Here is a 15512-nt window from a genome sequence, read left to right as displayed (position 1 = left end):
ATATCCTTAGTTTGTTTGTCTCTGATGAGACCATGATAAACAAATTTGCTTTAGATGGTGTCAAGCATGAGTTGTGGTAAAAAAGAGATTTGTACAACATACATTTGAAATAACTTGTGTGCTTATTGAAATATATTTCAAAATGTTTCTTTTCAACTGGGGTGTACTCATTATTGTTGTGCACTGTGTGTATCTATGTGTGTATGTATGTATATAGAGAGACAGGGGAGGACCTGGAAATCACCCGGCGTAGCAGTGCCCTACCATTTGAGCCATGGCAGGGCCGGATATACAGTAAGTATTTTCTGAGCTGTGTGTAAATCATCGAGCAACTCATTAGTGATAACACAGGCAGAAGCAATATGGCTCAATTAAGGTGTACTCTAGGCTCTACTATAAAGTACAGGCACTCTATGTCACCTTTTCGTTGGAAGTCAAATGGTGCTAAAACGAGTCATTAGTAGGTAAGTCACTTTGTGTGGCATTAGAGAAATGCAAAGTAAAATTACATTTGTGCATCTTAACCATGATAAATAGCCAATCATGAGGTTGCCTGGCAACATTGCTCAAAAAGTTGCCCTGTGTATCATTGCCTTTACGTTCCAAAGAAGGCATGGCAACAGACATGTAGTCCGATAGATTGCCCTCCATTTTATATGCACAGGGAAACCGAATCCAGGGTCCAACCTGTACTGTACTGTGCTGTACTGTACTGTACTGCATCCTGTCTGTCCAACCAGCCACTTTTGGTTCCTGTATCAAGCCTTGTGACATTGATTAGCGAGAGAGGGTTGCTGGGTTGGAGAGCAGGGAAGCTGAATTTGGGACAGACGTGTCAGTTGTCCTGGGCCCAGGGAGAGAGAGGGCGCCCAGAATTGGCCTCTTATTATATGATATATATTGAGTGTGGGGACCTTTCAGATGTCCTCGGCCCAGTCAAAGCTGTCAGCAGCCCTGTGTGAGAGTGAGCGTGGGCTAAAGCTTTGGCCTGTGCCTCTTGGCGTCAGCAGGACCATCAGTAAGCCTATCAACTATTTCCCAGTTATGTGGGGGTGACAGGCAGAGGAGGGTGGTGGCAGCGGAGGAGGTGAGGTGAGCTCTCCACCCTGCACCATGTCCCCATGTCCCCATGAGCCCGAGCAGCGAGCCACCACCCGACGCAAGCCACCGCACTAATCCAAACCCCAGACTGCCTCGGAAGATCTTCTCATGAGCGCCAGTCGATGCTAGCCACTTTTTTCGCCACTTGATTAGGATTTGCAATCAAAAAAATGTGCTAATTGCTCTCATAGCCCTCAAGGCAAGTCATGGCCGGCAGTTTACACTGGAAAAGCTGTGTGGGAAATCCACATGCAGAAGCAATCCTAAGCAACAGGTCTGGATGCCTTTGCTGTGGTGCCAGCATGTCCTGATTTCCTCTCTGACCAGTCACAATTCGGGAGAGGCTAGATTGTAGCTTGCCACATTGTGACCCAGGGCAACAAAGTATTACTTGTGTCCTTGGAAACCTCTGTTGTCTGTTGCCAAATGTATCAGGCCCTTTGAAGTAAAAGACAAATGTATCCTATTGTTCAACATTGTGAATTGTTTAAGATAAAAAGAGGTAAAAGAATGGAGAGGAATAGTGGGAAATATTTTTAAGACTGGCATCTATGTAAGCAAAGCTGGATTGTATGTGCCATCACATACAGATTATAAAAAAGCTACTGAGACTCAGACCTTTTCAACTACTATATCCTGCTCTCAGGCCAGATGCGGCCCATTTAAAACGAACCGCGGCCCAGCGACTTCATGGTTTGTGTTTCTTATTTTACATAGCACCCCAAAAATACATTGTTTTTCTATTCCACCCCCTTGCTACCAAAGTTTAAAATGCATTGATGTGCATTTGATCTTTTCTTGAATATTTACTTAATAATAAACTAATATTTTCTAGTGTGACCAAAGCACAGTACATTTTGCAGCTAAAATGCCAGATTTTCAAAATGGCGGACATGGAGAAGATCGACCTTTTGATGTATGAATAGGGCAAGTCATAACGAATAATTAGAATTTGATGGTGGTGGTAAGTATTTGTGAAAAAGGCAACATTTGTGAATGGGCAGCATGAATTCTGGAAATACAGGTAAATTACAAAAATATTACACAGTGCACCCTTAAGAAGTTGCAGAACTTTTGTATTTTCTACAGGCTGTTATTCTAAAGTGCTACCAATGTTTATTGTTGTAGGGGGGGAATTGTGAAAATGGGCCATGATACTGCCACTGTGACCTCAACATTTATTTTCTCAATAGTTGTTGTTATTGTAAATCTCTTCCATTAAAATGCGTCCTGACATACCACAACATGGGTAAGCGGTTAGGGCGTCAGACGTATAGCCCAAAGGTTGTCGGTTTGACTCCCCACATGCCAGGTTTGTGGGGAAGTAATTAACCACAGCTCTCCCCCATCCTCCTCCATGTCTGAGGTACCCTGAGCATGGTACCATCTCCCAAGGCTGTCCCCTTGCACGGGTGAGGCATAAATGCAATTTTGTTGTTTGCAGTGTGCACTTGTGTGCTGTGGAGTACAATCACGATGACAAAGGCAGTTGGAGTTTCCCAGTTGGGCTTTCACTTGACTTTCACTTTTTTTTCCAGGATCAAATGTTCCCTTTTAAATCTTGGATGGCACTAGATGAATGTTTGTAAACACTGTGCTCAAGCTTTTCACTTTTCACAAAGTCTTTGAAGTATTCGTTTACAGTAATGAGCATCTAAATGGTTAAATTCAGATGCTGTATTCAGATGTTATAAAGACCACATACAGTGTCTTTCTTGTTTAAAATGTAAATTCTACATCATGCAATTTTAGTCTTCAATTTTATTACACACAAACAAAATATTGAATGGGTGACTAAACAATTAAACTATGTGGAAAAATAACCCCTACACCTACGTGGCACACGTAAGCGCAAAGAAATTAAGAGGAGGAAAAAATTACATTTGAGAAGCTTTTTGGGAATACATGCTTTTGCAGGGCATGTATCGGTGAAAAGGTCTGACCACAAGGAAACAATGGCTGGATAAGAAGAGAGAACACTTTAGCAACAAGCCGTCTGTGCCACTCAGCTACCCCACTCCACCATGACATACATGGTACCATACCGAATTGGCTTAGACAAGCCTAAAAGTGCATTTCAAATAAGGTAAAGTCTATAAGTCTATGAAATAAAGTCTGTAAAATATTCCACCACGGAAGTGCTTTGGCATTTTACCCCTTGGCCGCTTTGCTAAGGGTATTGGGTTCATTGTGGAGTGCCAGTACTACATGCATCAGTTCTGTTAATTTCTTTTATGATACACTTTTGTTGATAACATTTCATTTGTGGTCTATATAAGGGTGTCATGTAACCATCAAATGGATGACATGATGCGTCATGGACATGAATGACTCATTACTTTTGTTTTTATGACTTGTCTTAATGTGTCATTCTGTTTTTGGAATGTCCTGTTGACATTGTTTGGGTCATAAACATCAATAGTGTGTCAATAATGTCCTGTGTCATCTTTGTACGATGGTTACAGGACACCCTGCTTGTCACATAAAGTCTTCACCACTTGTCTTGTGTTGTGTTCACAACTCCTGCAGCTTTTCAACCAGGTCCAGCGTGACAATTGAGAACATGGGTCATCCATTTACAGAAGTCGTTAAACATCTGTCAATCAATTACTCTGATTAGAGGCAAACGCGTTGGAGCTGATCACTTGGAATCGTGGCAAGTGTGTGGTGCATGATATAAGAAATCTCAAACCTCTCTCACGCTGCATTTGTTTTGTAAGCTGACATGCTTGACAGAGCCCATTCACGCAGGATGTGTCCCAGGACAATGGCTGCAAGTGCAACCCCCTTACGCAAAAAACTAGAGCTCTTCTGCTTTTAGTATGATCACAACTTAAAGAAAAAAGGCTTTTTATCTAAGAACTACAACCAAAAACGCATTTAGGCCTGTGAAGATTATGAAGTGTTTGTGAAGTGTTTGTTTGTCATATTATCCCCTCACAGACTGGGCTGGTAACATTTCTCAACTGAAAGAACTGCAGCTGCAACAAAATCCCAGGTGACCCATACTATAGCTCAAACATAGCAATTGTATTTAAAAGCCCATTCCAACATAGCACAGCACAATCAGCTTAGAAAGATAATTTGATAAAATAAGATGATAATGATAAAATACAAAAATGAAAATGGACATGACAGGGACGTTTGAAGAATTAGAAGTAGAATCTGGATTTGAACAGCAGGGGAGAGCCAATCTTACAGTGAGAGAGAGAGAGAGTAAGGGAGAGTCTTCATTCATATGAGGAATTTGCCATGTCAAAAGTATCCAAACTTGATTGCTATTGAAAAGAGCAGCCATAGCCAGAACAGAGGGAGAGTGGAATACCATGGAGCTGCCAGGGCAGCAGCGGTGCCTATCATGATGCAATAAGACAGAGTGCCTTAGTCTTTTCTGCCCACGGCTCCTCTTTAATTGTGATGCAGAGGGACAAGGTCAAAGTCAAGGTCTGCTGCCAGACAATACATATGGCCGGAGCCAGCTCAATGTCAAGGCGGGCGGGCGGGCGGGCAGGCAGGGGGGTTGAGCGGAGCACTGCAGCCGCCGTCGTTGTTGTTGTGTTGCCTGACGTGCATTCATGGCAGCCACAGCCGTGCAGCGTGAGAATGTGTGAGGTGACTGTGGCCCCGGCATGGGGTTGACGTGGGGCCAGGATGTGGATGTGGACTGGTAGTGGTACTAGCTGGTAGCAGTACTGTTGTGAAACGCAAACATTCACTTTCTGTGTGTGTTTGTGTGTGTGTGTGTGTGTGTGTGTGTGTGTGTGTGTGTGTGTGTGTGTGTGTGTGTGTGTGTGTGTGTGTGTGTGTGTGTGTGTGTGTTTCTATCTTTCTCTTTCACTCACTTATTCAATCACTCAATTACTCACTCACTCGTGCACTCTCTTACGCGTGCACACACACACTAACACATGCACATACTCACACATAAACCATGCTCTCTTAAGCTCAGCTGGTTAAATGAGGGCAGTCATGCTGTTTCCATGTTGGTAAAACCTGCACTTGATGACCCTTTTCCTTGTCCAGTCTGAGGTGTGTGTGTGTGTGTGTCTGTGTGTGTGTGCGCCTGCGTGCGTGCGTGCCTGCCTGCCTGCCTGCCTGCCTGCTTGCGTGCGTGCGTGCGCGCGTGTGCGTACATGTGTGTTATTTTGTGTGTGTGTGTGTGTGTGTCTGCGCACATAAGTGAAGATTGTTTCGGGGACTGTAGGGCCTCATCAGCCCAGCAGGAGTATTCTTGGGAAGGAAGGCAGTATGTGTGTGATAAAAGACATATACACTACAATGGCTCAGCACACACTTTCCCACGCTTTTTTTTTTTTACCACATTCTCAACTTGCAAAGATGCAGGACGCTGTGATCCCTCAAAGTTGCATCTTTATACTTCAGATATTTTTTTCTCCTTTTGACACTTTTGTTAATATTTCACATCTAAAGTGACGTGACACAAAAGGGACTGAAACTATTGTTACTCTGTCATTGTTCACTTCCCGGAGATTGTTTCATGTATTTGATGTATTGTCAGACAACACCACAACTTCAGACCACATGTTATTATTATCAAACTCGTGGACTGATGCAAAATGAAAACCTTAACCAATTGCAGTTTGTGATGCTTTATTAAATCTTCTCTACTAAGCCTATTCTTTACATGTTACACTTTTTCTTTCACTCAGTGGGGTTGCATGATGTGCTTTTGACCCATGTGGAGTCATCTGCCACGCTACATCGCCCCCTGGTGGTAGCTAAAACTCCCTTGGGATGCCTATATTTCCAACGCACCACACAGCATCATGCACAGTCATGTCCAGAGACGCACGCCACTCATGTAACTATCGGATTACAGAAATAAGCAGCGTTCATCAAAACATCTCGATGCCTAACAGGACAGTTTTATCCACGGGACGTGCCTTGACCAACATGTTTAGTTTTCAGGAAAACAGGTAATAAAAGGTCATCAATAGATGGGACATGTGCTAAATGGAAACAACTACCTTTCACAGCCAAGAATACAGGGTACCACTTTTCTCATCAGCTCTTCGTCTGATTTGCCTATTGATGATGTCAATAATAAGCTTTCTTTTTTGCAGTGAAAGGGTTAAACGGTGTTTTGGTGCTTGTTCGGGTAGCCTGCAGGGTCAGATTTGATATTAAACTTGTTGGTCTTTGTGTTTAATCAGCATGCTTAGCGCAATAGTCACTAATCTTGAGGGGGAAGAAATCGCCTAATTCAATGGCATTAGATGCCATGTAATAGGGTTGTAAATACCGCTACCTAATCTCATTGCACTATTAAAAGTGGCGAAGTGCATCGAGGTCCTCACTCCGGCAACTCTTCGGACTGGCCAGACGTCCTCCCGCTGACTGTAGACCTAGTTTTACGCGCCACCTGTTGCTGCAGTCGCGCACATCAGAACCAAGGGAAAGTCGGCGGAACTTGTCCTGTTTTGACCATTCTCACTTTTCCTCATCGCGCTTCGACACTTTGCACTTGGACATGTGGTGGATGCTGTACCCACGATGGATTTGGTTTCTGGTCGGACATCTCTGCTTCTTGCGGCTGGACTCGCTTGTCAGGGCGATGGCGGTGCCAAAACTGGTCTACTCACATGCGGGAATGTGTCCCAATGAGATGAATCCCAACCTGTGGGTGGATGCCATGAGTACCTGCGAGAGGGAGTGCGAGTCTGATCGGGTGAGCTTTCCTGAGCCCTTATTCCCCTTTTAACACAAAGTTCAATTTCAGGGAAACTGTTTGATTTATGACGCGGTTCTTATTGTAGAATAACGGCACGCACCATTAGCATGAGCATAAGGGATAATGAGATGCAAATTGGGGAATTGATGCAAAATAATTCAAGCCATGAGATACCCTCACCATGACGGCTGTTCTTTTAGATTTAAATATGAATTGAACAACAAGTGAGGCATTGTTATCCCCAATCAAATAGGCTAAATCTAGTTTTGGGAATGATACACTTTGTTTTTGTATTTAGATTAGGCCTATGTTAACCGAATGCTTCACAAAATATAATTCTTGTCAGCCTATATTTTAGTAAACTTTGTTTTGTCTGTTTTTTTTTGTCTCAAGGATTGTGAAACGTTTGAGAAATGCTGCAACAATGTTTGCGGACTCAAGAGCTGTGTCGCGTCTCGGTACTACGACATAAAAGGCAAGAAGGGGCCCGTGGGCATGCCGAAGGAGGCCACTTGCAAGGAGTTCATGTGCAGCCAGCAGGGCTCCGAGTGCGACATCTGGGACGGCCAGCCCGTCTGCAAGTGCCGCGACCGCTGCGAGAGGGAGCCCCACTTCACCTGCGCCTCCGACGGCATGACCTACTACAACAAGTGCTACATGGACGCCGAAGCCTGCTCCAAGGCCATCACCATCACCGAGGTCTCCTGCCGCTACCAGCTGCCCTGGTTCAACACCAGCCCCTTGCCCGAGGAGACCACGCTCAACCCCACGACAGCCCAGTTGACCACCCCCATGGATCTCCAGCTGCCCACCATGACCAACAAGCCCATCCACCAGTCGGTGTTCGTCGGGGAGACGGCCAGTTTCCTGTGCGAGGTGGTGGGCCGGCCCAAGCCCGAGATCACCTGGGAGAAGCAGCTGGTGGGCCGTGATAACCTGGTGATGCGGCCCAATCATGTGCAGGGCAACGTGGTGGTTACCAACATCGGGCAGCTGGTCATATACAACGCCCAGCTGCAGGACGCCGGCATCTACACCTGCACCGCCAGGAATATCGGCGGCTCGCTGCAGGCCCACTTCCCCCTGTCTGTGGTGAAGCGCGAGCGGGTGGCCGGGGGGGTCGACGGCCAGACGAAGGGCAACAGCTCCAGCAGCAGCGGTGGCGGAGGTGGCAGCGGTGGTCGTCTCCCTGCAGAGGAGTGCCTGAAGGCTCCAGACCTGGGCAACTGCGGCGAGGAGAGCATCAGCTGGTACTACGAGGCCAAGAGGAACAACTGCTTCAGCTTCACCTACAGCCAGTGCAACAAGAACCGCAACCATTTCGACAGCTACCAGGCATGCATGCTCTCCTGTGGGGCTGAGCTCTCGGCACCGTGCTCTCTGCCCCCCAACCAGGGCCCCTGCAAGGCCTATGAGCCACGCTGGGCGTACAACCAGGCCACCAAGCAGTGCCAGTCCTTCGTCTTCGGCGGATGCGGGGGCAACGAGAACAACTTTGACAGCCGGGAGGCCTGCGAGGAAGCCTGCCCCTACCCCAAGGGCAACCACTGCAAGGGCTGCAAGCCCAAGCAGAAGATGGTGCCCAGTTTCTGCCGAGCGGACTTTGTGATCCTGGGCCGCGTGACGGAGCTGACGGAGGACCAGGACTCGGGTCACGCGCTGGTGACGGTGGAGGAGATCCTGAAGGACGAGAAGATGGGCCTCAAGTTCTTCGGCAAGGAGCCTCTGGAGGTGACCCTGCTCAACGTGGACTGGAGCTGCCCCTGCCCCAACGTCACGCGCGGCACCTCCGAGCAGCAGCTGGTCGTCATGGGCGACGTGCACAACGGCATGGCCGTGCTGCAGCCCGACAGCTACGTCAGCGCCTCCTCGGCGCGGCGCGTGCGCAAACTGCGGGAGATCATCAGCAAGAAGACCTGTGACGTGCTGAAGGACTTTTAGCAGCGCCCAGATGTGAGGTGTGTGTGTGTGTGTGTGTGTGTGTGTGTGTGTGTGTGTGTGTGTGTGTGTGTGTGTGTGTGTGTGTGTGTGTGTGTGTGTGTGTGTGTGTGTGTGTGCGTGTGCGTGTGTGTTTGAGAGAGAGGGTGTGTGTTGGGGGTATCTATGCCCATCATAAATGTGATGTGAACTTCTCTGACTGGCAGCATCTGGACACCTCCATTGAGTCCTTAATATTTCAAGCCTTTCCAGGTGGAATGAAGAATTTGATATCAAATACGAGTTTATCAGAGTAGTAAAAATCATATATATATATTATACATATATCATGTATCTAACAGATGTGTAACTGATTATTTCATCAGATTTTGTCTTGTGTATCCATTATGAACCTAGCTTTGAGCAGAAACTTATCTTTCCTTTCAAGCACTTATCCTGTAAAAGGCATAGGTATGAATATTTTAGTGCAACTAAAATTGTTCTCAAATGTCGTGGTTTAAAATGAACTTCTTGTCAGAAGTGCAGTATGCGTATGCCTACGGGGCAATAATTGAATGAAGAATTCATAGCATGGTTATTTTCAGTGAAGGGGCTTTCCGAGTAGCAACATGCAGTAAACATTGAACTTGTGTTCTGAGTCAGTTCTCAGCTGATGACCATTTAAAAAAAGTCTATTTGGAATATCGAATCAATATACGATAACATGTAATGTTTATGTTCTTTGCACCTTGTAGTTGTACTTTATGAGAGTATATACCTAATATACTCTTTAAATATATATTTCTTCCTGTATATTTATTTGATCCACATGTATTTTCATTTCAAACTATGATTATTAACATTTGTAGTAGTTGCTTTTCAATTGCCATTTCAAAATCTGGAGAAAAAAAAAGATCCTTGTTAAAAATTGTACATAACTTGAATGGGACTCCTGCCTTGTGTAAAAGATTAAAGCAACTCTCAATGAACCCCTCTCGAATCGACCTCATTGTCAGGATGGCTAACTCTGTTCTACCTCGAAAGCTGCCGCAGCTTTGTTCTACTTCTACCTTGCTTGTCTGGCATCAGGATACTTTATGATAGAGCATTCCCGAGCTCTAGCCATAGTCGGCCAACCTGCACATTAATTCTGGCGCGGGTCACATTCTTGCTCAGCTCTGTAGTGGTAGGGGGGAAGGCAGCAGCAGCAGCAGCAGCAGCAGCAGCCCTCCAGCCCCCTCTCCCTCTCTCCTGCACCCCCTCTACCCTCACTGCCCCCCCACCCCACACCATGTGTTGTGTCTGCATCTGAGTGTCTCCCACACTCTGCATTGCGTAGACCTTTCATGTGCAAGAGAGCTGAGGCTGAGGGGGCCCCAAGAGTCTTCCAGCTTGGGGCGTCCCGCCGGCCTCTACCCCTCCTACCCCCCACGCCCCCCAAACCCCCACTCCTACCCATGTCCGTCTCCCCCCTCTCTTCTCACCCCCCATCGCCTCCACACTCCTCCGCTCCTCATCTGGACTAGCTCCAGCCAGCAGCCATGGAATGATCGCGTCGGAAGAGGGGGGGGGGAGGGGGGTTGTAGAAGCACAGATAGAGTTCTGTTTTAAAGGCAGCCTTTGAACTTTTGACTTGGCGGTGGGCTGCACCGGACGGGTGTTTTGCAGTGGTGGTGGTGGTGGCGGAGGCATCGAGGGATGTGTAGGGGGAGGGGGCGGACACATGGCTTTTTCCCAGGGGGGGGCCTCAGCCGTCTACGACCCCAGGGCCTGCGCACAGAGCGCAACCCATGACCCCGTAAGCCGCTCATGAAAGGAGTACAGAGGGGGGGGTGGTGGAGAGAGAGAGAAGGGGGAATCGAGAGAGAGAGAGAGAGAGAGAGATGGGGAGAGAAGAGGGCTGTTTCATTAAAACCTGTTGACAAGTGTCAAGTGTGGCTGTGCAGCTCAAGTTCAGCTGAGCTGTGGCTGGCCCCTCGGAACACAACAACAGCAACAAAAGTACCCCCACCCCCACTGCACCCCTTCCAATTCTCCCCCCAGCCCAATCCCAAACTCCCTTCCCTTCCCCAACCCAAGCATCGCATTCCATCACAAAAGAAATGACCACCATTCATTCACCACTGGTGGTCGAGCCGTTTGTTTACATGGCAAAGCTAAAAACATATGCTTGCATATCCTCGTCATGATGACGAACATTTTTAACGCATGTAGAACATCTCAGTTGCAGGAAGCGCTGAAGCATAACCAAATACAATTCAGACCTGGATCTAAGCAAAAGCATTTTGTGGTGGCATATCTTCTTCAGATACAGAAGCACAGCAAGACTCTGTGGTGTGTATACGTGCGGAAGAGCAGACTCGCCAGCTTCTCATTCACACGTGATACTAATTAGAAGAAGAAACAACATAATCGCAAAAAAATGTGTTTCGGCCACATGCATTTCAAACTCAGCGGGCCGTGTCAAGCAGGCTCTGACTCCTGCCAGCTCTGCTGAAGGAGCAAAAAATCTTTCTAATTTCTTTTTTCTGGTGTCATTGACTTTGATGAACCTTTTCAGATTCCTTTCATGCTCCATAATGAAAACAAATCACCAGAAAATCACAAGTAATCATGTTTGAAATCTTTAGTTTGTGCATTTATACAGGCATTAAACAGCTGTCAACAAATGTTCTGTTGGTTTTCATTCGGATGTTGATTTCTGTGAACAATCCATTATATAATAATATAATCACTGGTAGACCAGTACACTGGCTATGAAGACAAAGCCTGAAAATCTGACGGAAACATATTGTGCTACTGTATAAGATAGTGGTCATTATTTTTTTGCCCAGAAACCTAAGACTGTCACATAGTTTGCTTGTCCTGTCTGAGACTCAAACCATTTTAAGTAAAGAGATGATTCTGCCAATTTGAGGTATGCACATTACTTGAAACAATTTCCTATTCATCATGAGGTGTTTTCTCCAAATGAGCGTCAAAAGTTAAGAACAACAACAACATAAACAGGCTTTTATGGGATCTGAGTGAATGCAGGCCTATTTCTTGCCACATATCACTTTTGCATCAAAACTCATTCCAGTGGGCTGTGATCATGCAAAGCATATGTCAATGTAAAACACAATGTCCCCCCTTTTATCACCCCTTTGAAGGACGTTTTACTCTTAATTGTGTTTTATATCGCTGCTGTGCTCTTTCCTCTTCCTGAAAATTCAATAAACACAGCAGCATAACTTTGCATCAAAGTCAACCGAGTCTTTGTGACTGCCCACTACACTATTGGTTTAATGGCAGCCCATCACTGGACCATCTGTGCAGCTTTGTTTTACCCTCAAAAAATGCAGCAGACCTGAGTCATGGGGCACTTTCAATCCATCTTGAGAGCAGACCAGAACGAGTTTTAAAATCACGATATAAAAACGGAGCAACAAACAACAAACTTGCTAGCCACAAACACTAACTGGCCGGACCGTGCAGAATAAAGTTTAAATGAAGATGATCGTCTTGCCACTGATGACCTCTGCATTCCTGCGTGCAGGTGATCTGTTCCCTATTACTAATGCAAGCTGCCCTCTCTTCCCAGATTTTGACCTCATGCGTAGATCTTTGTGCAGATGTTCGGAAGGATTTAGACCTGAGCTTACGGGTGGCCACTTCTAGACTACACCCCCTGTGTTTTGCCTTGACTCACTCCCCGGCTGGAAATATCTGTGTGCTTTTTGATTCAAGATCTTAATTTTGTGACAAACCTGGTAGATTTTCTTCCTTAGCTAAATACATTCCCAGCCCTAAAATACATAATAATGCATCGTGGAACACGACAACACTGAATTGTGTAGTACACATTCATATAAACCACAGATGATTTCGCACTATGTCAATGAAATACTGAGATCACCACATGTTCCTGGGTACAGACAGACAAAAAGAAAACAATGCTGACATTTATGACAGATTTGGTGTTCCATCATTCCAAAAGACATTGAGTCTCCACAGTGGTCATTTGGCCTGAAGGCAGAGGTCTGCTGCACTTAATTCTTTGTGGATACTGAACCTCTGCAGGCAGCCAGCTGTCATGAAGCTGGCCCAGCCATTTATCTCTGAGAGGGCCAAGGAGGCATCTCCATATTTTATAATCTTCACATAGATGCTAACAGCCCACAGAGCCACAATGATTCGACTGATTGCCGAAGTCCCTTGAACCCCGTGCACTGTCTTTGTGGACAAGAAGTTCTTCTCTCTTTTGTTTTTCTACAAACAAGGAGTGTGCTTTTGCAGAAACACAATCTGCCCACAAAGCATTCCTTCTGAAATTACTGTGACATTGGGCTGCTTTTTGGCTTCGCTCATCACACTTTTAAGTTCTTTCTCTGACGGTCTCGTTTCACCAACACAACTCTGGTGCTTTGAGCTGACAAGGGATGGGTTGTGCAAGCACAGGATGTGGATTAGGTTCATCCATAAACTTAATGATTGACTGTCTTGTTCTCTCAACCATTCAACTTGCAGACTGTAACTTTGTATTATTGTGATCCCGATGTGAGATTTGTTTCCCAGGAACTTTGTTCTGGCTGCTGACCATGGCTCAGACGGTCGCGACACAAAGTTTTCATCCCGGCACCATGCAGCTCCTAACACACCTTGATATAGTACATTGTTTTTGGAAGGTGAAATTTTTTTTCCTTCCAACACAGGTAATTAGTCTGAGTAAAAAGTAGACCTGTTTACTTTGTACTGTGTCACACCATCAGCTGAGTTTGCACTGGTTGGATCAAGTTTGTGGTGGGTTCTGTTTTTCAGTAACAACACAGTGTAGCTGCCTCATTAGGAACATTGGAGCAAATGATGTAACAGCTATGTAATATCATGTGTTTGTGTTTTACTTACACCATGAATTTACTTTTACTTTTGTCTGTCTTTTAAAGGTACACACCATACTGGTGGCCAGCGTAGGTATTGCAATTATGCTGCTCAAGAAACTGTGCTGTTGCCTATTGCCAAATTTCACCCAAGAGTAAGTTTTGCAGCTAAAAATGTCTATTTCTGGAGATTCTAAATGGCGGACATGGAGATCCATGTAACTTGGTGTGACCGTCAGGGTTGTGGGTGTTCTGTGACTTCCACACCAGCAAGCCTTATCCAAAGCCGAGAGGGCCAACACTGTTACAAGCTAACACACGGAAATTGGTCTAACCTAACCATAATAAGTATTAAGTATTCCTTTGTCCCCACAGTTCTCAAAAATGTTCTTTATGCTCATCAAATGATGTTCCAATTTTTAAAGTCCAAGTCGCAAGATAGACATCAATACGTTATGCCTGGAGCACATGTAGCTGAAGTGTTCACACACATTCCGCCCCTTCGGGGTCTCGAGCTCACCACCTGTGGTGGTAGCTCAGGTGGTGCGGTGGTAGCTCAGGTGGTAGAGGAGCCGTTCGGCAACCCAAAGGCTGCAGGTTCGAGCCCCGCTCGGTCTGACTCCATCGTTGTGTCCTTGAGCAAGATACTTAACCCCAAGTTGCTCCTGGTGGCAGGGTGGTACCCTGCGTGGCAGCCATGGCCACTGGTGTGTGAATGGGTGAATGTGAGGCACAATGTAAAGCGCTTTGAGTGTTCGAAGGAGTGGAAAGGCGCTATATAAATGCAGTCCATTTACCATTTACCTCCTAGTCAACGCATCGGCTTGGGTATGGGAGACAAAGCTTGTTACCGCTGAGCTAAAGGACCAGGCAGATACTATATGAGACTTCGGGAGGGAGCTTTACATTCTATGCTACACTCTGATAGTTGGCCTCCATAACACATGGAATGGAGAGTGTGACTATTCGATGAAGTAAAACATCCATAGTCCAATGCCTGACAATCAAAAAAGCAGACAAGGGTTTTTAAGTCTGGACAACACATATCTGCTTCTTGAAATCTGCATATTTAGGCAGCTACTGGAAATTGTTGTGCTTTTGATTTGATATTTGATATATAAGGAATGCAGGACTTCTTTTTGACCAGCCATTTACAGCCAAAGTCGCAGGTTTGGTGTTGCAAGTGTAGTGTTAGAGGCTTTCCATGGGGTGGCAGCAGTCGACTGTTCCTACAGAGGGTTGTTGGCTGTTCTTTGTCAGATTGGTTTGCTTGTTCTAGGCTACAGTGGGCCTATGGTATGATGTGCCATGCATGGAAAGCATGCTTACTGTATAGTGTTTTGGGCTTGCGACTAATGTAGCTTCATAATGGGCACCGGTCTGCCAGTGGAACACTGTAATAGTTGTTGAAGAGACTTCACTAGTTGAAAAGACTTGAAAAGACTACTACACTACTCTGTTAAAGAAATTGACAATAAAACCAACTTGAACTTGTTATGAATTCTGGTAAGAGCCAATTAATAACAGGGGCCATGTCCAGAGTTACCTCACTGATAGTGAGTTTGCATAACAAAAGGCCATCGATTTATGGACATCATGTAGGCCGCAATAAGTTAAGATTACATTCAATTTACAGTAGTAGTAAGATTAATCATTAAAGAATCTTTGTTTAGGTTTAGTGTCGGACTTGAATTAAAGACGTGAGCTGACAGCATGGGAGCTTTATGCTGTAGACGTGAGAAGCCCAGATCCCTGCTGCCTGTCTGCTGCACTTGTTGGTTGCTGTGGCAACTCCAAAGGAGGACATGGAGCCTCAGTAGTGAGTGAGTCAGTGTTACTCTGAGCAGAGTACATGCAATTATGTGGATCACATGGAGACGTTTTTTTTAAATAGAAAACCTGAATTTCTCGTCACCAGACACCAGATCACGGAACATTTCCTT

The 15512-nt window shown here is 45.7% G+C and overlaps 1 protein-coding gene across 1 annotated transcript; it reads left to right on the top strand.

Annotated features, from left to right (window-relative positions):
* The first annotated feature begins 5938 nt into the window (after positions 1-5938).
* wfikkn2a (info WAP, follistatin/kazal, immunoglobulin, kunitz and netrin domain containing 2a) lies at positions 5939-8784 on the top strand. The gene is made up of 2 exons (XM_063212842.1): positions 5939-6790; positions 7187-8784. Exons 1-2 carry the CDS (start codon positions 6593-6595, stop codon positions 8732-8734), a joined length of 1746 nt encoding a protein of 581 aa, XP_063068912.1. The 5' UTR covers positions 5939-6592; the 3' UTR covers positions 8735-8784.
* Positions 8785-15512: the final 6728 nt, after the last annotated feature.

The sequence above is a fragment of the Engraulis encrasicolus genome, chromosome 2 (genome assembly GCF_034702125.1).
Source record: "Engraulis encrasicolus isolate BLACKSEA-1 chromosome 2, IST_EnEncr_1.0, whole genome shotgun sequence".
In the NCBI taxonomy this organism is placed as follows: Eukaryota; Metazoa; Chordata; class Actinopteri; order Clupeiformes; family Engraulidae; genus Engraulis; species Engraulis encrasicolus.
The sequence above is the reverse complement of the archived record's forward strand: the minus strand, read 5'-3'. Positions and strand labels throughout refer to the sequence as shown.

What these genes read in the sequence shown, in the direction of transcription:
- wfikkn2a (XM_063212842.1), top strand. Translation starts at nt 6,593, where the DNA reads ATGTGGTGGATGCTGTACCCACGATGGATTTGGTTTCTGGTCGGACAT. An exon ending in GGGAGTGCGAGTCTGATCGG is followed by an intron (nt 6,791 to 7,186) that starts GTGAGCTTTCCT and finishes TTTTGTCTCAAG; the next exon opens with GATTGTGAAACGTTTGAGAA.